At 39.5% G+C, this 26,026-nt stretch overlaps 1 protein-coding gene across 1 annotated transcript in view; it reads right to left on the bottom strand.

The window, feature by feature from the left end:
* LOC148363064 (alanine and arginine rich domain containing protein) overlaps nt 1-15,907 on the bottom strand; it is a 40,551-nt gene extending 24,644 nt beyond the window's left edge. The window contains exons 1-24 of the mRNA XM_088340662.1: nt 15,471-15,907; nt 12,746-12,860; nt 12,507-12,680; nt 11,276-11,382; nt 11,060-11,197; nt 10,810-10,970; nt 9,671-9,707; nt 9,516-9,588; nt 9,372-9,423; nt 9,112-9,281; nt 7,390-7,573; nt 5,175-5,236; nt 5,027-5,108; nt 4,838-4,924; nt 4,182-4,267; nt 4,047-4,110; nt 3,924-3,968; nt 2,993-3,220; nt 2,833-2,919; nt 1,761-2,228; nt 1,600-1,691; nt 1,334-1,515; nt 1,209-1,242; nt 1,004-1,145 (exon numbers count right to left, since the gene is read on the bottom strand). Coding sequence (XP_088196788.1) covers nt 1,004-1,145; nt 1,209-1,242; nt 1,334-1,515; nt 1,600-1,691; nt 1,761-2,228; nt 2,833-2,919; nt 2,993-3,220; nt 3,924-3,968; nt 4,047-4,110; nt 4,182-4,267; nt 4,838-4,924; nt 5,027-5,108; nt 5,175-5,236; nt 7,390-7,573; nt 9,112-9,281; nt 9,372-9,423; nt 9,516-9,588; nt 9,671-9,707; nt 10,810-10,970; nt 11,060-11,197; nt 11,276-11,382; nt 12,507-12,680; nt 12,746-12,860; nt 15,471-15,670 — 3,070 coding nt within the window. The 5' untranslated portion in view covers nt 15,671-15,907. The remainder of the gene's footprint in view (nt 1-1,003; nt 1,146-1,208; nt 1,243-1,333; nt 1,516-1,599; nt 1,692-1,760; nt 2,229-2,832; nt 2,920-2,992; nt 3,221-3,923; nt 3,969-4,046; nt 4,111-4,181; nt 4,268-4,837; nt 4,925-5,026; nt 5,109-5,174; nt 5,237-7,389; nt 7,574-9,111; nt 9,282-9,371; nt 9,424-9,515; nt 9,589-9,670; nt 9,708-10,809; nt 10,971-11,059; nt 11,198-11,275; nt 11,383-12,506; nt 12,681-12,745; nt 12,861-15,470) is intronic.
* Between the last annotated feature and the right edge of the window lie 10,119 nt (nt 15,908-26,026).

The following is a 26,026-nucleotide window of genomic DNA, read 5'->3' on the forward strand; positions in this document are numbered from 1 at the left end:
CACATTTAGTGACCCTATGACTAGGGTTTGCGAGACCTTTCGGTCTCCCGCCCCCCTTTCTTTGCCTTGCCGTCACTACGGGAGTAGAGATAGAGTGGAGAGGATCCCCAGTCCCCACACTCCCTCCACTTTAGTCGCCTCTTACGACACGCAGCGGACCATGGTGGAAGAATTGTATGACCGCTCACGAGGAGGGCCCCTCACCACAGGGCCTAAACAGGGCAATGCAGGAAATAGGTATAAATCTAGTGGAAGCTAGAGCTTTTGTTGGTGATAGGAATGAGTGGAGAGGTGTTGTTAAAGGATAGTGGGTTGTTTGGACGCGTTCTAAGGGATGGGCAGGGCACCTGTATGATGCGGCAGGGGTAAACCATTGAAAGCTGTCGGGCCTTGCTGTTGAACAAAAGAGTGTGTTGAGTCACCTTGACCCGGGTGACATGGCCGCTTTCTTGTGTTCCGTTTCATCTGGAGGGACGAAAGCATGACCAACTTAGCTGTCAAGGTCCCTAACATGTTTGGGTGTTTGGGCATTTGGGTTGGCCATGGTCCAAAAATGTTTGTGTGTGTTTTTTTTTTGCTATTTTTTTCCCTTTTTTTTAATTTTCTTTGTTATTGTCTGTGTTTGTCTTTCTGTCGGTCACCCCTCTTGAGGGATATGACCAAGGTAGGTAGATAGATAGATAGAAATCTGCCGTCCTCTTTCTCACTCTGCACCCACCAGCTACTCCACTGTAACAGTTTCATGTCACGTCACACCACAGGTAAATACAATTCTATTTTTCCTTTACATGTTTATTTGTTTATAATGCCATTTAATAATATGCACACATATGTTATTTTAAATATTTTTATCTTGCGTGCTAAAAGCAGCTGGTTTATATCCCCTGCTCTATAGCAATTTCCCCTTGCAATCCCCACTTCAGAAAGGATTAATGACGTATTCCCGGGGTCTACTGTACTAGCATTTAATCAGTATTTTTTTACCCTGAGTACACCAATTTACCTGTTGCAAGTGAATCCAGATTCTGAATAAAGAGGGAGCTACAATGATGCCCTGAAGCGTGAAAGTCTGAATCGTCTGTGGTCACGTCTGATGAGGTATTGAGCTCATCAAGATCGTCAGACATCTCCAGTTCTTCCGATTTCTGAATGGGAAAAAAATGCCATCTGTAACTCTATTTTGGGTATTGATCAAAAAACACTAATACCTGTATTTTCTTCTTCTGTTGTCCGGTTTTACACCTGCCAACAAAAAAAATAATACAAACAAATGATGTAGAAATTAGTTGATGATTTGAAAAAGAAATGGGCGGCATTATGCATAATACCATACCTTCCTTCCTCCTCTGACAAATCACTCAAGGTGCTGTCCTCAAACAAGGACAGCTCCTTGTTGTCAGTCTGAGTGGTCCGCACAGGTCGGCCATTGTTGCCTCTTGTCAGCCGTGGGGTCTTCTCTTCAGGTTCATTGGCACCAGCGGTCCACTGATGTGACAGTTGGGATCGAGTTGATAACTATGGAGCAAATAAAGCATTGATTCAAGAGGACAGCAAACTTTGAAATTATTGATAGAGTGAGGCATTCTATCTATCTTTTACCTCTTTCTGGACTTCCTGGGTATATTTCTCTTCATGCGTCTTCTCAGAGTTGCTTTGGATCTTTTCAGCAGAATCTACCCCACTCTTGTCTTCTGTTGCATGGGATTTTTGTACATTGATAAAAAGGTTTGTTTCTGCTTCTTGAAATGTGATAGTCTCACTTGCTGGAAAATTGCAGTCTGGTTTCTTCTCTTTGGTCAGTGACTCTAATGTGGAGTGTTGGTAAGGTTTTTCCTTCCGCTCCAGAACAGAAGGTAAAACTAGCTTTTGTGCGTGAACAGCGAGACAGACAACAGCTTCTATTTTATCGGGATCACTTGATTTTTCTTCCTTTGGTGATAAGTTACATTGTTTTTCATCCATGGAACTTTCTTTTTTAAGATGCTTTTCAAATCCAACATTGGAATTAGCTTCGTTATTCTCCACTTCTTCCCACAGCTGAGTGAGTTGTGAATTATCCACATTAAGTCTTTCTATAGGAATTTGTTGATCTCTCATGACATCATTGCCGCTTCTATCAAAACTCACAAGGCAAGAAGAATGTGTTTCGTTGGATGGCTTTGGGTTGTCATTTCTCATCTCTTTTTGCTTTGGGTTGTGTTCACCCATTTGTGAAACTTCAGGGTAGCCTAAAGATAGACATTAGTTTGAATTGAGCATAAAAGTACAGTAGACCCCCAGGATACGAAAATCCATTCTGAGGTGGGCAATGCAAACTGAAATTTCTGTATAGCTAGGGATAGAAACCTATTTTATTTTATTTATTATTTTAACTATCCTGATAGTCGATTGGTAAGTGTCATTTTCCAAAGGTAACGGTTTGTGCGCCTTCTTAGTATTACTTGATAATCAAAAGCTTTATTATCCATGTTATCATGTTTTTGCTTTTCTGTTTGGCATCACTACAAGCCTTGGGACCCATAGTGAATAATTACAGTACAAGCGATACTATTTTGTATCACCGAATCTCAAAATCTCTATGAAGCACACGAGATTTTGAACTGCATGAATAAAGTAAATGGCATTGTGAGAGTTAGTTCATTTTCATGAAGACGTAACACAAACCAATGGCAGACCAGCAATTTATATGAAGTGGAACAGACAAGCATGTTAGAGATGTAACTCTACAAAACAAACATTTTTTCCCCACACCATAACAAGAAAGTGTATTTAGGCGAGGTCGCCGTATCTCGGGGGTCTATTGTAGTACGATTTGTACGTGGGGCATTTTACCTTTACTGACCACCTTCTGAAGCCGCTTATTGTCAGTCCTAGCCTCAGTATGTGATGAAGCTGAATTGTCATTGTCCCAATCGGATTCTAAAGGAGAAAAGAGAAAATGATATAATCTAAAAGTGTTTCTTTAAATGGAAGGTCATTTTAAAGTGCTTACTGTCACTGTCAATAATTGCTGTCTTTTTGGAACGAGGCTGAGGATGTGGAGCTTTGACCTGTTTTTTGTACGCGCCATTTCCCCTTGGTGGAGCAACAGGAATGTTTGGTGAGTCTTCAGGATCCTTACTTGTGGATTTTGGGAATTCCTCAAGTGCTGGAGAAGCATCTGTGCAACCAGGCAGGCTATTCTTGCTGACGTTGCTAGATGTGTCCCAGTCGGATCCATCTTTAAAAAAGAAAACAAGGCTAAATAAAGCTCTAAAAAAGCCTGCAATCCATAAATCCAGGTTTTTGTAATGGAAATTATGGTCTAAGTGTGCCCCTTATACTAAATTATATATTTTACACTCAATATATACATCATACGTTTACATAATTCTGTATTGTACTCAAAACCAGTTATGTTTTTAAGGTGTTCTCGGGAGCACACACTTACAAGGTCAGGACAATAAGGTTCCCAATCCAAAATAATTTGTCTCTAATTAAAAGCTATAATTCAGACGCTCAGTGGTAGACTCCTATCCGTCATCAAACAGGTGCACGGAACTCCGTTGCTAACCATCTACTACAACTTGAAGGCCACTGAGCATGTCCGTTTCTGGGAGAGTTTGACTCCCAAATTCCAATTTTCTATTGCTTACTTATTATACTCGCACGCTATCTAGCGACCAACATTATGTACTATTATATTTAAATATGTGATTCCTGTCTGAACCAATCAGAAACATTATCGTGTCCTCCAATCAGAATCTACAAGACCGTATAAAAAAGAGGGGCACACTTCATTCTGCGGAAGTATTTCATTTTTATTCAAGAACGTAATTTTGAATTGTTTCTATGTGCTTGCTTTTCTTTAATAAATGATTTTGATTGCAACTTAAAAGTTTTTTTTAATCATTCGGACAGTTTTAATAGAAATTAATTCTGACCTTCAGCATAGTCGAAATCTCCCAAACCAAGTTCTTCCATTAAATCTGCCAATAAAGCAAACCAAGGAAATGGTTGTTTACAACTCAGTACACCAATAATGCTTGGGCTTTATATTTACTGACCTGTTTTTTCCTTGCTTTTCCCTTCACATTTACTCAAAAGTAGACTCCATTTGTTTTTCTCAATCTAGTTGTGGGGAAACCACACATTACTAAGATTTTTTTTTTTTTCAAGTTGCATTTTGTTGCTGAGATCACCTCATCGGGACCTGGTTCTTCTTTCTGACCATCTCTGTCGTCCTTACTGTCTTTGTTTTCAGGACCAGAAAGAACAGCACCCTGGCCTGGCAAGAAAGAGGATCGTTTTTAGATCAAGATTATTTGGAACATGTTGCACTTAGCACAAGTAAGCTCATGCCAAACTGTCGGAAGAAGCAGGGTTTGTTTTGATAGTTTTGGTTAAAAAGGAAAATCTATTTTTTTATAATCAGGCAGAAGCAGAAAATGTTGTCCTGAGATGAGAAAAGCATTCATGAGCTGACCATAAAAAGAAAAAAACATTTTAACATACATTAAAATGACTGTACTCAAATGGATTGTGGATGACCTCAAAGACACATTTTTTTCACAGTCAAGGAAATAATTTGTTGAAAAACAAACAGAAAAATGATTACATGACATCACAGATACTTCTCAGTTTTTGGACACTTTGAATGATGATAAGTGACATTTTTAAATACAATCCACCTTATGATTTATTTTCAAGCACTGGCAAAGTAATAAAAGACTTAAAATGGCAGAGATCATATCCATAGATGTATGCAGCATGCATCATGTTAAACTTGAATGTTATGTCGTGCACAGAAAGCATGCTATTGCCCAAAATGAACACGGTGACCATTCGTGATTCCTACCCACTCTCAGGTTTCCTCTACTCCACCAAGGCTCGGGCATCCACCCACCTGCTGACCCTCTTAAAAATGAGGGACTATATAACAAGTCTACAAGAAAAATGCAACAGGTTCCCTTAACTACTAAACTTTGTTTGGATAACCTGTTACTGAACCAGAAAATTAAAAAAGAAACAACATGACCCAGCTTACCATCTTTCACTGATTTTCCACCGGCATTCAATGTTTGGGCGCCTTGTTCCTCTATATGTGTTATCTTGCGGTCTTCTTCATGCTGACAAATCACAAACAATATAAAAAGACACATTTCCAAAGAAAACAAGTTATGTGTAACATTTACCTCAGAATCCCAAGAGTCCTGCTCTTCCTTTTCATTCCCTTGACCAATCTCTGAATATAAACCTGATTTGAAAAATAAATGAAAAGAACTTATCTAGTAAAGTATGCCATATCTCAACAGTTTTCTAGGCCTTTGAGGGAGATTAGGAAAATCAAAACAAGAATATACATTTGTGAACGTGTGTGTCTAGTGGAATTATCCCCCCAAACATCTGTATTGATGGTAAAGGATTTTATACATTTGACTATAAAGGATTTTATACGATTGACTACAAGTTACATGTATTCAGTTTAATGTAATAAAGATATTTTCTGACTGTGCTTTAATTCAATGTACAATAAAAGGTCAGGGCAGGCTGTGTGAAATGATGTTTTGTCTAGGACACTTCTGATAACAGGACGCCTGGGTGTGCGGTGTGTGTGAGAGGGCACAAAACAACTGCCTTGGCACACCCAAGGGAGGAGCCGACACGCCATCATGTGGGGAGAAGATAGCCAATAAGAGAAAGCTAAAGTTAGACGCCGATGACACATAACCAATAGGGTAATAGTAGAATGTCTTAACTTTGTTTGTTGAAATGTATAAATGATCCCGGGGAACTTGGATGGGGGGGCCGTCTCCTGTTTACACTTAGATCTGCTGTTCGGAATAATAAACATCAGCCAGCAATTGTCAGCTCCTGGTCATTTTCTCTCAAGAAACGAGCGTGTATAATTGTTGTATGAATGTAGATTGTGTTTGGTTAATGGAGTCAGATAACTAATTTGAACAATTAGGTAAACGGTACATTTTGATGGTTAAATCCCAACAAAGGAAATGCAGGATAAATGTTTTTTTAATACCAATACAGATAAAATCCTGCCTTAGGGGATCAATAGATAACTAATAATTTTAACTGCATGATAAACTTGGAAAACAAGCAAAATCTAATTATTTTAATGTGTGTCTTTATTTTTGTTTACAATTACAAAAGCCTTATACGAATTCAGTAAACCTTATTTGTTTTTTCAATTATAACCATTATGGTTTTGAGCCTTATAATACCGACGTATCGCAGAAAGTGTAGATAAATAAGACAATCAGTGTGTTTATTATGTTGAAGTACATCACTTCTGAATCTCTAAAAAGTTAAAATATAGTAGATATACAAATGTTATGAATAGAGGGGAAACTATATTGAGCAAACATAACATTTGGTGGATAGTGACTAATTATCAGGTCTTTTTTCAGAGCCAATAATTGTCACGTTTGGCCGTTACCGGTTCCGTAACACTGGCCCGATAATAATTGTGCATGCCTTGTGTTTATGTATACAATATAGGCAGTATAGGGGGTGTCCCCAACATTCCAAAAGCATGTATGTTAAACCTAACATACCCTGGCTTCTGCATTCCTGCTCTTTCTCCAGCAATCTGAAAGTCCTCTCTCAGCAGAAAAAAAAATCTTATTTTTGCTTTCCCTCCTTGCCTCCTACCTGGTATTTCCTTTTTCCAGAATCCTTCTATCACGATATCCACTGCCACTCTAGTCCTCTCAAACTGGCTTTTCTAGCTTTCCTCGCAAACCTTCCAGTGGTGCTGTTCCTTTGATGAGATAATTATATGTTGGTCCCAAAGAGAAATCACATAATATCGATCATTGTCATAAATTGACAATATTTCAAACTGCCAGTTTTGAAAAAATCCTTGCTACTTTCATTAAGACAACCAACGTTGTATCCTACTACTTGGAAAAATAATGAATAATGATTTAAAATTGTGCAGTGGAATCACTGAAGAACTGATCAGGGGTCACAAATGTGGTGCCCGCAGACACCAGGTAGCCCCCTAAAATACCTGGGTAGGCCACCTAACAGTTCTGTAAAGGTTCACCAATAATGGGTCATTGTGATTTTTTTTTTTTAAGAAATGTACTTTCTAATAGGACTGAGTGATCGTTGTCTTTATATGCATGATCAATCCTTTTTAATTCATTTTTAGAATTATTTTGTATGTAAATCACTCAAGCTGATGTTTTAATGGTTGATAACCTGGTAATAGCATAATAATTACATACTAACAACATAATGATAATGTTTTATAAAAAAAAAAAAAAAGCATTTAAAACTGGTAGCCCTTCGCGCTAATCAGTAACAAAAAAGTGCTCTTAACTTCAAAACAGTTTCTGACCCCTAATATAGACTATAATCATATAGTATACAAACGCATTTCCTCACCACTTTTCACGTCTTTGGAAAATTCAATTTTTTCTGGAGCCTTTTCACAATCCAGTAGGCCTCCATTTTCTTCAAGCTGATAACTACAAATGCTTTTTTTATCCTCATCCTCTTCTTCCTCATCGTGGTCTTCATCATAATCACTTCCTGGGTCCTCATGACTAGCACCATTTTCTTCACCCTCCTGTTAAAAAAAACATCTGATAAGATATCTTAATCTCTGCATAAACAAAATGTTGGGGGTGGGGGGGAGTGGGACACCCACAAACACTTGGAGATTCAAAGACCTAAGGTAGGGGCTACATTATTGATAATTAGGGTTATCTTGCACACTACCTAGTCCAAAAACTAACCGTGCCAGTACGGTGGCACATCTAATCTGTCTCCGAAAACTCCCTACCTCATCCAGTGAATCCAAATCAACATCATCAATGTCGGTGTGAGGCAGAGGTTCAGAAAACACACTTGCATCCGAGTGAGGGGTGACAAACTCTACTTTGTCAGACTTGATAGCAGACGTCTTTTCTTTGTAGGGTTTGTTAAAGGACAAGGTTGTTTCAGATGTACAAGCATCAGCATTGAGCTTTATGGACATCTCAGCAAGTTTAGAACCATCCTCTTGTTTTGCCGCCTTGTTTGACAAGGGTCGAGATTGAGAATGGAGCAAAAGAGCTGCAGAGGAAGGAATATTTAGAGCCTTCATCATTTCTGACTGCTTCGGCTCACCAACATTAACAGAGTGGTCCTCCGGAGATCTGCATGGATTTTTATGTACACACTCGTTATCATTAGATGGCGGACAGGCTTCAGCTAACTCTACTGTTGCTGTGGCATGTTCTCTTGTGACTGCTTCCCCGCATTTCTCTGATGGAGAATCCCAATCAGATTCTTCTGCAGAAAGTCCATTTTTGCAATGAGGAGTAGTATTGAATTTTGGACAGCCGTCACCATCTGAACTTGTTGATGAGCCCCATGAAGATGTATGTTTTACATTTTTGGACACAACATCTGCAAGGTCCCTTTTGCGTTCTTTGTTTTTGCATTCTGCCAGCATAATTCTTTGACTTAATTGGGGACTGCTTATAAGCCTTGATGCTTTGTTATCAATCTCCTTGTCATCATTGGAAGTCTTTGCCAACTTTTCAATCTCATCCCCTTTAGGTGTTTCACAGCCAAGCTCTGGAATGATTAATTGACCAGGTGCCAACATCGATTCATCATCTTCGTCTGAATATTTAGTTTCCACTCTAATGGCTGACACGACAAAGTCCTGATGCCCGTCCAAGGACTGCAGCACCCGAGGAGGTGCAACATCGCTACTGGGAATTTTTTTGTTTTTTGTGATACTACTTTCAACATCCACTTCGACAAGGGAGGTCTTTTTAGCATCTTCTGATGAAGAATTAGACTGACCAGAAGCTGAACAAGAAACTCCCTCACTCTCCTCCTCCTCTTCTTCTTCTTCACTTTCCTCATTCTCTTCATCCTCCTCTTCTTCTTCCTCATCTTCCTCATCATCATCATTATCTTCTTCTTTCTGTTCAGAGCTATCTCCTTCCGAGCTTTGGGCTGGAGATCCTGAACTAGACCGACTTCCGGGGAGCTGCTCTGTCGTACCGACTTTACCCTCAGAAAGACGTTCGGCTTGTTTAAATGTGTGAAGAGGAGGAGAGGAACAGCATGAAAGGAAAGAGACAAAAGAATAAAGGAAAAACATGTTACCTTTGAGTAAATTAGGAGAGGGGTAGAGGTCATCTGGGGAGATGCGTTGGGAAAGGAAGGAAAAGGTGAGGGTTCTACTGTGGGCTCCAAGGGATTACCAGACACTCTCGGGGCACTATTGTCACTGTCAGACTCTGAAGCACTGATGGATTTTTCAAGAACTGCAAAGGCTATAAAATTATTTATATTGTTATAATGCAAAGAAAATAAACTACAGAAGGATTGAAAATTGGATTGACTACACTTTGGTTATCAAGTACCTTTTCCTCTTTTAGATTCAAGCATCTTTCTCAAATTCATTTTTGGAGGCGTCTGAAAAGCAAAGTATAGAGGATTTGAACAAACGCTGATTAAGAACTAGACATACTAAATTCCAGAGTATCATTTATGTGGACTTGACAGACCTTTTCAACTGAAAGCGACTCACAGTCGTCCTCAGAAGAATCCCATTCATCAGTGTTACCTTTTTTCGAGATCCTAATCTCAGACAATAGTTGCAAGCTGCATGGTCACTTTTGTATGTAGATTTCACATATTTTAAAAGGAAAAAAATGCTCACCTGCTAAGGGACTCTACTTGGGAATTATCCTCGAAATCTGAAATATTGTCGGAAAAGGGATATATATTTTTGAAAGCAGTTTGTTTTAGACAAAGGTCACAAAAAGGCGGAGCTTACATTAGTCAGTTAAACTGTAAAAAAATAAATACAGTAAACCCCTGGGATACGGCATCCGCGCCTTACGACATTATCCCCACTAAACAGTATCCACAACAAAATGATTTTGTGTGCCAAAAAATGTATAATATTCGAACCTTGCGGTGTTTGTGCATAGGTAGAGTGACAGTTCTAAGATGCCCGTCTGCTACTGTTTGACGTCATAAAATCGTAGTCTGCTTTTTATATGCTATTGGATGAGCTCCCTCCTACAATGCCTCTCTTTATTCAGTTAAAAATCGTGAGTGCTTTGTAAAGATTTTGCAAAGTCATGTGAAAATACTGTATTTTTTTTAAAACTGTATTTATAAGCTATACGTCTCATGGTGGCCGCACGGCGGCGCAGTGGTTAGCGCATGTGCGGCACAGTTCTGAGGTCATGAGATCAAACCTCCTGTGTGGAGTTTGCATGTTCTTCCCGTGCTTGCGTGGGTTTCCTCAGAGCACTCCAGATTTCCTCCCACATTTCAAAAACACGCATGTCAGGTTAATTGGCCGATCCAAATTGTCCCTGGGTGTGAATGAGCAGGTGAGTTGTCTGTCTCTGTGTAACCTGCGACCGGCTGGCAACCAGTTCAGGGTGTCCCCTGCCCACTGCCTGAAGATAGCTGAGATGGGTTCCAGCGCCCCCGCGACCCTACTGAGGATAAGCTGTGCAGATAATGGATGGATAGATGTCTCATGGCTTGCAGTGATGAGGGAGAAGCAAAAACAGGTTAACCATGGAAACAAAAGCATGTGATTCTCAAGAAATACAAAGAAGGCACGGGAATCGCTACCCTCTCTAAGTAACATGGCCGTAACCATTCAATTGGAATGCATTCGCTACTTATAATATGTTTCCATTTCCTGCCATACCACGACTTCACCTTGCGATCCCCACAACAGTACGGCTCAATGTCGTATCCTGGGGATCTACTGTACCACTGTTAACTGTTGACTAACTAGATGGCTTAGTTTCTGATCTCGAACAAAATTTTCACCATCTTTATCAGAAGCTGGTCCTCGAACAGTGAAGACAGCTCCAAGATCTCGGGAAGCATTCCCAGATTCAAGTTTTAACTTCTTTTTACTTGGAGCTGGTTTAGACAGAGAGGCAGCCTTGTTCCTTTTGGCACTGTGGTCAGTGATGAGGATGGCACAACTGTAAAACAGTCAAAGCAATGGCAAGCACAAGTCATTTTTGTTCTCTCAGCTCAGTTAAGTTCTTAACCGATCCAAAAAGAAACTTACGGATGATTGCCTTCTATTGCTGCATAATCCTCAGCCAAGTGACCTCTGTTGTCCTTAAGCGTAATATCAGCATGAAATTGCAAGAGGAGTCTGACCATGCTAGTGTATCCATTTCCGGCAGCTATCATTAATGACGACCTGGAGTTTTGTACAGACAAAGCCATGGAGGAAATGCCTTCAAATGTTAACTCCGAGTGTGCATTGTTTTCCACCGACCTTTGTTCTCTGTCCAAAACATTTACATCAGCGCCTTTCTTCAAAAGAATCTCTGCCACTTCTATGTGGTCTGCTTGGACAGCCAAAGTCAGGGGTGAAATACCCTCCTAAAAAGTTGGATAACATTGTAAATAAAAATACATGTTCAATAAAACCAAGATATCATATGTCATAACTCCCTAATGGCATAAATCATACCTATGTTTTATAATGAAATTCCCTCCCACAATGTCTTTCTTTTTTAGTTCAGTTCCAAATCTTGTGAGCTTCCCAAAAAAATGGAGTCTGCGATACAATACTGTATTTTTGGTACTATATTTATTCGGTATGCGTTCCAAAACGATAGGTGATGATAAAGGGAGAAGGAAAAACATGATAACCATGAAAACGAAGCTTGCGGTTATCAATAAATATGAAGGAAATAGAAGTGCTACCATAACTAAGGAATATATCTGCATTAAATTGGGACCATTACCAAGAATAAGGATGTGATTAGCTCTACCATGTCTTCTAAGGAGCCTCTCAAGTGGAAGTTTTAAAACCAGTTGAATGCGCTGTGTCCTCCTCCTCCTCCTCTGCATTTACCCACGAACTCCACTTTCCCAAAATCACAAGTAACATCACACTAAAGGTACATCACACTGAAGGTAAGAAAAATCCCGTTTTCTTTACATGTATATTTATATTCAGTGTAATTTAATCATACACACAAATATCACATATCAGTCGAACTTACTATCTATATTTAGCTATTTTAAGTCTTTTACCTGGGATACCGGGCTCTGCAACCTCAGTGGAAATGTTTATATGTAAGCTTAAAACACACTTCTACTCTATAGCATATGAATGACCTATATTTTATGTTGACAATATCTGTGTATTATTTGTTATTGAAACATCCATTGCAGTCTGGTCATCCTGGAAAGGGGATTACCTCATGTGCGGTCCCCTTCTAAAGGTTTCTTCATTTTCCTCATTTTGAGGTTTTTGAGTTTTTCCTTGCCCTCATGTAGGTTTTAGATCAGGGGATGGTGTAGTAATAGTCTGTGGTTTGCAATAATCTGCGGTCTGTGCAGCCCTTTAAGACTCTTTGTAATTAAAGGGCTATACAAATAAACATGACTTGACTTAAGCTAATTACCATAGGTCTCTATGTCCCAGCATATGACAATTTCACCTTAGATCCCAACCTCAGAATAGATCCCCGTCTTCTCCCAGAGTTCTACTGTACCTTATTCTGAGCGTTAATATCAGCGTCATGTTCCAGAAGAGTCTCAACAGTAGCAATTGAAGGAATGCTTGAGGCTAAATGTAGTGCGGTATTTCCCTCTGCGTCCATTAAGTTTGGGTCAGCGTTGTTTTCCAAAAGAATATGAGCACATGTTTCATGCTGCCCCTGTACTGCCTGAGAAAATGACAGAAAATATCATATAATAAAATTATTGACAGACGTAGTGTTTCTGGGCTTACCTTCATGAGGGCAGATCGACTTTGATTGTCACATAAATTGAGCTTAGCTTTTTTCTCCACGAGAAATCTGACAACCTCGAAGTTTCCGCAGGCGCATGCGAGGTGAAGGGCGGTTCTGTGAGAGAAACGAAAAACACTTTTCAGAGTACTTACTATTTATGATGTGAATTATCTAAATGTGAAGTTCTATCTATCTACCTTGGTCATATTCCTCAAGAGGGATGACCAACAGCAAGACAAACACATACACATACAATAACAAAGAAAAAAAAGGGAAAAAGTAGAAAATTTTTTGGACCATGGCCAACCCAAATGCCCAAACACCCAAACAAGTTAGGCACCTCGGCACCCAAGTCGGTCATGCTTTCGTCCCTCCAGATGAAACGGGACACAAGAAAGCGGCCATTCGGGTCAGGGTGACACAACACACTCTTCTGTTCAACAGCAGGGCCCGACTGCTTTCACTGGTTTACCCCTGCCGCATCATACGGGTGCCCTGCCCATCCCTTAGAACGCGTCTAAACATCCCACTATCCTTTTACAACACCTCCTCACTCATTCCTATCACCAACAAGGGCTCTAACTTCCACTACATTTAGACCTCTTTCCTGAAGTGTACTCATAACACCATCCATCCACGTCAATCGCGGCCTTTCACCTGGTCTTCTTCCATTTACTTCTGCTCTGTAGATCCTCTTCAACATTCGCTTCTCATCCATCCTCAACATGTGTCCAAACCAACGGAGTACTCTCTTATCCACACGCTTGCTCAGAGACAGCGAGGCAAATGTGAAGTTAAAAAGAATTTGAAGAGTTGGGATAGTTTACGTTAAAAACAAGATGAAATATTGTCTCCTTGAATAAATATCTGTAACTAAGTAAAACACATTGGTAAAGAAAAACTAACAAAAGAGAAAAAGTCGCTTGGCCTTCAAACATGCTGAGAGATGTACTGTAAATGTGTTTGTTTTAATTTTAAAACGTTTTTTTTCAATGAATTAATCTATTTTGTAGAGAAATGTGGCATTGTGAATATAAGATATCTCCTGTATACCCCCTTTACATTGATTTCTATTTTGATTTACTTGATAACAAATGGATGCAATAAATCACAATCAGTTAAAATACAATAGTCAACTTGACTATCTAATGTTTAACGAAATGCAGCATTTTACAAAAATTGCACACAAATAATCGTCTTTGATTAAAATTAACTACTCAGTGCAGTGTTTCTCTCTTTCATTTTCTCAAGTGTTCAAATACTTATTTGCAGCTACATGACACAAATAAATCGTTAAAAAAATCATGCATTGTGATTTCTGGATTTTTCTTTTTAGTTTATCCCTCTCACAATGGACATGCAGATAGGATGAAAATTGTAGACCCCTCCATGATTTGTAAGTGGGAGAAATAGCAAAATAGCACGGTGTTCAAATACTTATTTTCTTCACTTTATATATACACACAAACACACACTTCAAGTAAAACAAAACAAAAATGAACAACACAGCGTCAGAAATACTCTGTTGCTCTATTTGTTTTTTTAGCACCACTCTTTTGTAGTATTATTCTAGTTGTATTTTGTAGCATTTTATAGTATTACTGTAATTCCTTCCCCCCCCCCCCCCCTTTTTTTTTAGTTTTATAACAGTCGTAATTTAGTAGTATTTCCATAGTATACATTACATATTATGGCTGTAGTATTTTTGTAGTATTACTCTAGTTGTATTTTTTTTGTAGTATTTACATAGTTCGTAAGAATTTTGTGGACGTTTTTTTGTACTATTGCTGTCATTATATTTATGTACATGTATTTTTGTATTAAAGTATTACTGTAGTGGTATTTTTGTAGTATTTCTGTAAAAGTATTTTTGAAGTTTTTTCCATACTACATATCGTTGTAGTATTTTTCATTATTACTTTCATTATTTTTGTCAAATTTTGTAGCATTTCTGTTGTAATATTCCTGTAATACTATTTTGTATCAAAGTATTACTGCAGTAGTATTTTTTTAGTATTTCAATAGAAATGAAGACAAAATAATACATCAGGTCCCTGTTTTTAAGCACTAAATTTGATATTTAGTGTTTTAGTTATATTGTAGTATCTCTTTAGTGGTATTTTTATTGTAGACACAAAAAAAATAATGGGTATAAAATTGGAGCTAAAATCAATTTTTACTAATAGTACTACATTTACTTTGTTTCCGTAGTGCAGGGGTTAGCACATTTGCCTAACACGCGAAAGGTCCCCGGTTTGAGATCGGGTAGAATCATTTGTTGGCCTGGAAAGGGATGGACACCACCAGAGTGTACTATGATATATATTGTCTCCGGGTGGCACAGCAGTTGAGTGGTTAGCACTTCCGCGGCACAGTGATCAGTGTGGAGTTTGCATGTTCCCCCTGTGCTTGCATGGGTTTCCTCCGAGCACTCCAGTTTCCTCCCATATTCCAAAAACATGCATGTCAGGTTAATTAGTGACTCCAAATTGCCCCTAGGTGTGGATGAGTGAGTTGTCTGTCTCCGGCAACTAGTTCAGGGTGTCTCCTGCCCACTGCCCGAGGATAGCTGGGATGGGCTCCAGCACCCCCGCGAACCTACTGAGGATAAGAGGTGCAAATAATGGATGGATATATTGTCTGGTGGGCCTTATGGGCTTGCATGTGTCCCGAGAGCTGTAGTTTACCCATAAACTCTAAACCTACAAATCGCCCCTGACTGACCTGTTGTGTTTGTCAGCTTGATTGACGTCGTTGCTCTTGACGAGATGCTCCAGTTTCACCACATCTCCTCGCCAGGCAGCCTTGTGAAACTTACTCAGGTCTTTCTCTTTAACTTCGTAGCCGGCGCAGGGGGCATTGCCTCGGTCGGGCGTCCGCGACGGAGACGGTTTCTTCTTGGAGAAGTTGAATAATTTCTTCATTTTGAAACCGAAGACGTCACCTTCTTGTCTGACACTTCAGTCGGAGGTGGGATCAAGCCCGCCGCTCATGCCGGACGGATAAAGAGGTCTGAAATAGATTAACAACGGGATTTATCTTCCTAAAGAAGAGCATAATTTCCGGTTGTTATCACTTCAATTCGTTTTCAGCCATTTCTATGCCCAAGAAGGGTTTAAATTGTTTTTATTTGAATGGAAGGCAACGCTCCAACCATGGAAACCGCCACAAGCGGCGTCTTAGTGATAAATACGAATTGTGCGCATGCGCAGCTGACGTTGTTCTTCTTCTATCATGACGGCGATTATCTAGCTGGATGGTATAACAGCGTCACCAGCGGGACAGGACTTTCAGTTTTAAATGCATTCCAAGAGAACTCATTATGTTTTTAGAACTTGTTACTGTTCGAAACAGAGTTAACAGTCGAATAAAAATAAGCTGCGTTAATCATTAAAACATCTGCCTTCTATAACGAGGTGAAAATTGACATATGAGTGGAGATACAAGCTCCTTTGCAGAAGTTTCTGGTTTTAAATCATGAGGGTAATACACGTGCGATTAAAATACAAGCAAATATACAGATTTTTTTTGTTTTGAATAATGGTTAAGTGGACGTATGATTTGAGATACAAGCTCATTTGCAGAATTTTCTGAAAATTGAAATATGATTTGAGACACAAACTATTCAGCCTATTCAGGCTGGCATTCTTCAATAAATTCACCCTCGCTAAAAGGTTTTCAGTGCTTGGCGATCAGCGTCAAGACCTGGCAGCTCGCCTGTGTAGCATTTTCATTTGACCCGCAGGATCTTGTGAAAAAGCACCGCTGTGCCGGTAAAACAGCTTCTAGTTGTTTCATCCGTTCACAGCATTTATTTCCAGTTAGCTTTTTGTAGTCAGCAGGTTTGTCTGGCAGTGCCTCTTAATGTTCTATTCCTTGAAAACAGCCAAAGTCTCTTGGCAAATTAGGCAGACGCAATTGTTTCAGATTTCGGTGAAAAAATACTCAAATTTTCACTTGTCTCGCCCACACAGTCAACTTTCCTTTTTTACTTACAGTCACCATGTCAGAAATGGGCTGGGCTGAAGTTCTCACAGAAAGCCAAGGGAAAGGTGGCCAAAGGGCTACTGCCATTGTCTGGTGAAACTGTGATTTTTTTGGGGGTGTATGAATTTATTTTATAATGCGGTCAACACTGCTTACCCACATATTATTAATATCATTACAAAGGCTGTGGACTGGTAAAAAAAATTGATCACGGGCCGTAACTGACCCCCGGGCTGTCATTTGGACATACCTGACTTAGGTCATAAAGTTGCAGGAACTAAAGCTATAAATATAATAATATTTAAAAGTTCCAAGACCCCTGAAGGTCTTTGCTTAAAATTTCTTGGACCTCCTCAAAGTCCTTGCTTAAAAGTTAGCGGACTTCCTGCCTTAAAGTAAGAATTCACATTTCATAGAAAATCACAATGACATAATACAATAATAAATAAGGCTGTAACGATGAGTTTTTGTTGTCGACAAAAAACGATAATAGAAACAGTGGACGATGAATTCTATTGTCGGCTATTATCACCAGACACGTTTTTTTCAACAGAGTGAGGCATCTCAACATGATGATTATCTCTGCTGAGAGTACAGAAATGATGGCCTCAACATCAATTATGCGTAGCAATTTAGCATTTTAGCATTTTTGCCTGGATGTGACAGAAAAATAAATCTAATGTGGTAACTAACTAGTACATTAAAGAAACGAGAGAAAGAAAGTGAGAGAAGGGAAGTTAAAAAGATAAAAAGAGAGACAAAGAACAAGGTATAGAGAGTAAGAGAGTGAGACAGAGAGAGAGAGAGAGAGAGAAGGTAAGAGAGACAGAAAAAGAGAGAAAGGGAAAGAAAGAGAAGAAGGGAGAGAAACTGAAAAGGGGAGCAAAAGAGAAAGAGAGGGTGAGAAAGAAAGACAATAAAAGTGAGAATGAAGGAGAATTAGAGAGCGAGTTAGAGGGGGAAAGTGAAAGTGAGAGAAATTGTGAAAAAAGAAGGGGAGAGTGAAAGAGAGAGAAAGTGTTAAAGAAAAAAAGAGAAACAGAAAACGTGAGAACGAAAGGGAGTTAGAGAACGAGCTGGAGGAAGAAAGAGAGACAAAGAAGAGAGAGAGGGAGAGAGTAAAAGAGAGAAGGGGAGAGCGAAAGAGAGAGAGAGAGAGAAAGAGAGAGAGAGAGAGAGAGAGAGAGTGGTGCCTGGTGCTGCTCATTTTTCTCTTGTTGTCTTGCGGGCCGGATTAAACCCCCCAGCGGGCCTGACACAGTCCGCGAGCCACCTGTTCCACCCTTGCAATCTAAAACGGAGTCTGACTCGCCTCGGTAAGATATAAGTAAGTTTAAAACTAAAAGTTCTGTAAAAAAAACTCGTATTTCAACTCATATTTCAAATTTCACGATTATTTAAAACAAGGAAAATTCTGCAAATGAGCTCGTATCTCAAATCATAGTTAAATTTTCACTAACATTAGCTATTCCATTTTCACCATTATGTAAAACATCAAAATCTGAAATGTTGTAAATTATTCTCAATTCACTATTGTTTAAAACTAAAAACTTCTGCAAAGGAGCTCATATCTCAAATAACATGTCAATTTTCAATATTATTCAAAACCAGAATATTCTGCAATTGAGCTCATTTCTCGTATGAAACGTCCATTTCACTATTATTCAAAACCAGAAAGGTTTGTAAATGAGCTCGTATCTCAAATCAGGTCTCCATTTTCACTTTAACTCAAAACCAAAAAGTTCTGCAAATGAGCTAGTTCCTCAAATCAGATGTCTATTTCCACCATTTTTCAAAACACGGGAATTTTGCAAATGAACTCGTATCTCAAATCATATGTCAATTTTCACTATTATTTAGAACCAGAAACATTTTCAATTGAGCTCGTATCTCATATCAGACGTCCATTTTCACTACTGTTCAAAACTACAGTATACGATACCAAACCCTACGATACCAAACTGTATGTAACATCCTATATGCCGACATTTTTTGGGTACATTTTGTGTAAATTATAACTATAACCTTATCCTCCTTGTTTTATAACATTATCTTCTCTGTTCCTTTATCTTCTTGGGTTTTTTTACCTCACTGTGAATGTGTGAAACTGGAGTGTCATGCCCAATTTCGTTGTAATAATATGTTAACCCATTTTGTAACAATGACAATAAAGGTATATTCTATTCTATTTTATTCTATAAACTTCAGCAACAGAGCTCGTATCTCAAATCGCATGTACATTTACACCACTATTCAAAACAAGAAAATTCTACAATTGAGCTTGTATCTCAACTCATATTTCGATCTAGCTAGCTATCTAGCTTTGTTTTTTTAGCTTTCTATGTAGCTATTAATTCGGCTTTTCAATTTTTTTAGTTAGCAGTCAGGTTTACTTCTCAAGCTCAATCAAGCTTCTTTTTAGCTGTTTAGCTAATTGCTATTTCAGAAATGTCTATCAAAGTGGGCGCCCTTTGCGCTGATTAGTAACAAAGAGTAGCTCATCGCTGTACGCCACACAGACCCAGAACCCATTTAGATCTAAACTTGCTGAACCGCTCATCGGGCCGAGTGGTCATTAAGCCAAGAAACAGAAACGGAATGGCTGAGGAACGTGCTCAAAGACGGCGTCCGTTTTGACCAGGATCGAATGACCGTCCGTCCCGTTGCCAAAAGGCCTTTGACACATCAAACAATTGCTCTTAGACGTGAGCGCTAAAACAACAATTCCGAAAACTAAAAAGTGTCGCCAAAGCAACAAACAGGGACGGGAAAGAAACATCTGCTTCCTCGGTCCAGTTGTTCCTTTTGTGTCTTTGAGTCGCGGGGGGTCGTAACGTAAAACCGCACGAGAAAAGAAGGTCTTTTTTCCGTGTTTATTTAAAACCTTCGAATGTCTATAATTAGCGCTTTGACCTTTAGCGTCTGTTGTGAGTACAAAGAGCAAGCAGTTGGACCTTTGTAGGGGCCAACATGTCACTGTCAACATTTGGGCTGGCGCAGGTGGGTTTGTTTGCTTGACAAAAGGGAGCCTCTCGCCATTTATTCATGGGGGTCTCTTTACAGTAACTAAATGAATAGACATTAAAAGAAATTACAGTGGTATTTCTACTCACGGATTTCCTTCCGGGAGTCGCTTCGTAACCTGAAAACTTTGAGGTAGAGGTGTCACGGTTGCCATGGCGCCCAATTGGCCCCGCCTGTGTGACGCCAGCTGCAGCTCGTTGACAGATTGGCTCTCCTTCTATTTAAGCTCAGTGCTCTCACTGACCCTTTGTCAGTCTGTCAACGAACCTCTGCCCCGCAAGACGTGTGTTTTAAATCTGTCTTGTTTCCTGTTGGTATTTTCTGTCCGGTATTGTTCCCGTTTATTTTGTCCTGTTTAATATCGGTTTCTAGTTTTGTTCCGGTCTAGTTTGTCCTGTTTAATTTCGATATGCTGTTTTGATAACAATCCTGTCAGTCCCGTTGTTTAATATGGGATTCCAGTTTTTGTTCCCGTCTAGTCTGTCCTGTTTAATTTTGATATCCTGTTTCATTATCAACCCTGCCCATCCCGTCCTGTCCGGTATCGACCCCATCTGTCCAATATCTGCTCAGGCAATTGGTATCGATCTCGTTGGCCTCTGGCTTACTATCATTCCACGCCAGACTGCTGCCTAACGTGCATGACTCCCTCCTTCCCGTAAAATAAAAGTCTTGTGTGAGAAATGTCATGCATTTGGGTCCTGATCCTGTTCTGGTTCATGACAAGAGGCGCTTTTTCGGAGTTCGGAGTTTCGGAGTCTGATAGTGCCGACTGTGTTGTATGATGCAGAGATTTGGAGCCTAAACGCAGATTTGAGAAGGAAATTAAATGTTTTTGAGATGAAGTGTTTGAGGAGTATGTTAGGAGTGACAAAATTGGATAGATTGAGAAATGAAATTGTGAGAGACAGAACTGGAGTAATAGTGGAACTGACCAAGCGTGTGGATACGAGAGTACTCGGTTGGTTTGGACACATGGAGAGGATGGATGAGGAGCAAATGCTGAAGAGGATCTACAAAGCAGAAGTCAATGGAAGGAGAACAAGAGGAATGCCGCGATTGACGTGGATGGATAGTGTTATGAGTGCTCTGCAGGAAAGAGGTCTAAATATAATGGAAGCTAGAGCTCTTGTTGGTGATAGGAATAAGTGGAGAAGTGTTGTGAAAGGATAGTGGGATGTTTAACCGCGTTCTAAGGGATGGGCAGGGCACCCGTATGATGCGGCAGGGGTAAATCAGTGAAAAATGTCGGGCCTTGCTGTTGAACAGAATAGTGTGTTGTGTCACCCTGACCCAAGTGACATGGTCGCTTTCTTGTGTCCTGTTTCATCTGGAGGGACCAAAGCATGACCGACTTGGGTGCCGAGGTGCCTAACTTGTTTGGGTGTTTGGACATTCTTTGTTTTTTGTATGTGTTTGTCTCGCTGTCGGTCACCCCTCTCGAGGAATATGACCAGGGTAGATAGACGACAGACAGACAGACAGACAGACAGACAGACAGACAGACAGACAGACAGACAGACAGATAGATAGATAGATAGATAGATAGATAGATAGATAGATAGATAGATAGATAGATAGATAGATAGATAGATAGATAGATAGATAGATAGATAGATAGATAGATAGATAGATAGATAGATAGACAAACGTCCATAAATATTGAGAATAAATATAGATGAAAACCCAATACCCATAGAAAACCAATATACTGTACACATACAAAGTAAAATTGCAGACATGGTACCATAAAAACTCAATAGAAGCATAATTAAATCAGTCAATGATCGAGTGCAATTGTGTCTGACAGTCATCATTCAGTAACCATTCACTCGGTAATTAGGATGGAAAGAAGTGGTAAGTAATGATCAAGTTCTGCAGTAGTTCAACTTGCTATTGTCAGTTGGTGGGTGTGATTGATGTCCTAAGTGTGTGTGTGAGTGGGGGCGAAGAGAGGCGGGGCAGAGTTTAATCGTCTTACAGCCTGTGGATATATCGACTGTTGGCCAGTCTAGATGTTCTGGCCTCTATTGACTGGCATCTTCTCTTTGGATGCAGCAGGTGAAGGAGACGGGGAGCAGGATGTTACTGGTCCTGCAGGATGTTGTGGACTCTCAGACAGCGAGTGGTGTAAGTGGTGCTGATCTCAAAAAAAGTTGTTCCCATAAATTTTCCCAGCAGCTTTCACCGCCTGCTAGAGCGCCGCCTGTCAGCCTTTGTGCAGCTGGAGGACCACACTAAGGATGGCAGAGTGGTAGAAGTTTGCTGTCAGTTGTTCCTGAAGCTTCATCAGGTAGTAAAGACACTATAGTGCCTTTCCCACAGTATGGTCCTCCCAGGACAGGTCTTCAGTCACTTTTACACCCAGGAATTTGAAACTTCTCACCCCCTTATTGCCGATAGTGAGAGGCTGATATCTGATGTGCTTCTTCCTAAAATCCACCACAATCTCCTTGGTCTTTGGATGTACAGAGCCAGTCTTTTGACACCAAGACTCAAGATGTTGCACCTCTCTCCTGTAGTTTGTCTCATCGTCGTTCGAGATTAGCCCCAAACACCGTGGTGTCATCGGCGAACTCGATGATGAGATTGGCTGTGGAGGAGGCAAGGCAGTCGGGTGTACAGGAGTATTATTATTATTGTTAAATCAGTACTAGTTTTGTATGTAAATCCACTAATCTGTTCCAAGCGTCACAAAGGTACAGTGTATTTCTTTAATAAATAATAAAACAGCATCAGAACATGAAACAAATACATGTTAAAATTGGACAACCGAACAATAAACGGGAGGCACGTAATGTAAAAAAACGAAGAATAAAGGTAAAAATAAGACTATTCATTTACTTTTTTGTCTGGCGTTTCTTGAAAACTGATCCAATGAAGTCTGCTTTTTCCAGCTTTTGACAATTTGTCGGAAATGCGAAAGGCAGATAGCCTGACTTGTCAACCCTTTTTCCAGGTGATTCCTTCCCACAAATTTCGGAACTTCATGGCATTTTACTAAAATGTCTTTATTGCTTGGGAAAATCTGGGAGCGACAAATAGAGGCGCGTACTGTAGGCCTACTATATTTTTGACCTCACAACTAGAGGCAATATTTTCCCGTTAAGGCACATTGTAACCAGAAACTTTCGTATGTATAGACATTCTTTAGTAGAGGTACCACTGTATTGTTTCTTGGACTTGTGCCTTATTTTAAAATATATTTGACTGAATGATAAGTTTATTCAGTTTTTAATATAAGGCACCTGCAAAGTTCATTATTTGGACTATTATTGCACACTTGTTGTTCATGAACTTTTTTCGTCATTGTCACTATCGGCCAATTATGTTGCTGTTCTTTGTTACCTACACCCTTTAGGGCGGATCTGTTTTTGTCACCTTAGGGGATTTAATAAAAAGAAAAGCCTCAGGGGAGGGCTTTTAGTACAAGTTGGAATTTCTTATCTCGGGTTTGTGCTTTCTCCCCTGTTCTCCTTGCACATTTAAAATCCATCGATGTCTCTCCTTGTTTTAAGTGTCTCGTAAACTTTAAACGTATCACTGAATTACTAAAAATGGATCGCTAACTAAAATACTAGTATTGTGTATGGAAATATCAGAGTAAAATAGCAAAATGACTCGCAAAAAATATTGTTAATGTCATGACCCGGAACAGGATCAGGACGCAAATGCGTGACGTTTCTCACACAAGCTTTTACGGGAAATTGGGAGTCATACAAGTTAGGCCGCGGTCTTGCGTGGAAAGACAGGAAGCCAGAGACTGACGAGATCGACACCAATTGCCCGAGCAGATATCGGACAGATAGGGTCCACACCGGACAGGACGGGTCAGACAGGATTGATATCAAAAAAGGATATCGAAATTAAACAGGACAAACTAGATGGGAACGAAACTGGAGATCAATAATAAACAGGACAAAATGAGAGGGGAACGATACTGGACAGGAAACACAGGCAGGAAACTGGACAGAGTCAAATCCCACGAGGTTCGTTGACGGACTGACAAACGGAGAGTGAGAACACTGAGCTTAAATAGAAGGAAAGCCACTCTGTCAACGAGCCGCAGCTGGCGCCATACGGGCGGGGCCAATTGGTCACCATGGCAACCGTGACAGTTAACACATAAGATTTTAAATATATTTGTTCCAAACTACAGTATTTCAAAACGCTAAAGTGTTTCTACTCTTGTCACTAGTTTTTTTTTTTTGTTTAAGTTTCAATTATATATATATATATATATATATATATATATATATATATATATATATGTCATGGTCGCCTTGCCGACCGGTCTGCCCCGCCCCATGGGCACCAGCTGAAGCAGTTCAACTAATCGCGTGTCTGCTATTTAAGGCTGGATTGTGGGCTTTGCGGGTGCTGGCTCATTATATATATACCCTGTCCGTTCTGTTATGCCTTGTCCTGCTTGTTGAGTTGGAAGAAGCCTGTGTTTGCACGTTTTGTTAAAACCTGTTTTGTTCTGTCTTGTCCCTGAGTTATGGACAACTTTTATTTTGATAAATAAAAGTTCTGGATCGTCACGCAATTGAGTTCTCCCTTCCTGCCTCCTGCCTCCGTTCTGGTCCGGTCACCCCAGCCTTCCACTCCACCTCGTCCATATATATATATATATATATATATATATATATATATATATATATATATATATATATATGGGCAGTGGTTAGCGCGTGTGAGGCACAATTCTAAGGTCTTGGGAACCTCCTGTGTGGGTTCAAATCCACCTACCGGACTTACTGTGCGGAGTTTGTATGTTCTCCCCGTGCTTGCGTGGGTTTCCTCCGGGCACTCCGGTTTCCTCCCACATTCCAAAGACATGCATTTCAGGTGGATTGGCCGGTCCAAATTGTCCTTAGGTGTGAATAAGCGAACGAGTTGTCTGTCCCTGTGTGCCCTGCGATTGGCTGGCAACCAGTTCAGGGTGTCCCCTGCCCACTGCACAATGATTGCTGGGATGGGCTCCAGCACCCCCGCGACCCTACTGAGGATAAGCGGTGCAGCTAATGAGATGAGATGAGATTATATATATATATATATATATATATAAATCTATTGTGATCTAGTTTCTGAAATTGAACGGGAGAAAACAAACGAGAAAGCAAGCAATATAGTCAAAAAAGAACAATATATAAGGAAATTAACATCTGTAAATTAAACTAAATAGGTCTATAATCAAATTTAACAACTAAAAAAATAGAGAGAGACGAAAAAAATGAACAAATTATAAATATATAAAACGGATGAATCATAATTAAGTATAGTAAAGAGATGGAATTGAAACGAAATTTTATGTTTCACTGCTTTTGATTTTTAGAACGATTTGTGAGTACATTGGAAACATAACACATATCGTATTTATTATTATTGTAATTCTTATTATTGTTTTGTTTTTGTTTAAAAAGTAACAATAAATCCCTGTACAAATCCACGCAGTAAATATTATAGTATTATTCCAAACGTTTACCTTTCTCAAAAACCACTTCAAGATATTTAAAATAATCAGAAATAAAGTGTTATGCATAATTTTTAGTAATTATTATGAGTCAATCGGAATAATTAGGATTGGGGATTCCAACGGTTTCGCCTTTGATTTGTTTTTTAATGATTGCATTCTACCGCACGAGGTCACTGTTCACCACGCAGGAATCTCGTGAGCAACGGAAACGATAAGAAATACTTCGATTTGATATCTAATATATTTACAAAAACTTAAATGTAAATATTTGGAGGGAAGTTTTTATTGGTTTCCATATAATATGAAATAAATGACGCTTTTCGGATGTTTTTAACAAACTCAAGTTTACGTTTATTTCCTGAATATTAACAATATATAAAATAGAACACGGTTTACAGCTAGGTTAGACGACTTGAAATTAAAAAAGAAAAAGAAAAACAATAATATTAAGGAACATTAGGATATATATTCTTGCTACAACGAAAGCAAAACAATAAAAGCAGCAGATTGAACAAACCCGTAAGGATTAAGGTTTTGTCCTCTAAGAGGCGCTAGATACCCACACTGTAATATAAAGGCGTTGGCCCAAATCAGCAGAAAAGAGAATCTGCTCGGATCACGCAGAGATTTATGAGTCTGGATTTACAAGGGACACGTGAACGTACCTTCCTTTTCTTAGATGCGTTGCCTAACTTGCTGCAATAAATCACTTTACGAGACGAGACACCGCAAGAAAAACAAATTTGGACAGTAAAACACCATCAGATTGTTGTTTACGTTTATTTTTTGA

The sequence above is a fragment of the Urocampus carinirostris genome, chromosome 7, assembly GCF_059441175.1.
Source record: "Urocampus carinirostris isolate Australia breed hairy pipefish chromosome 7, RoL_Ucar_1.0, whole genome shotgun sequence".
Lineage (NCBI taxonomy): Eukaryota > Metazoa > Chordata > Actinopteri > Syngnathiformes > Syngnathidae > Urocampus > Urocampus carinirostris.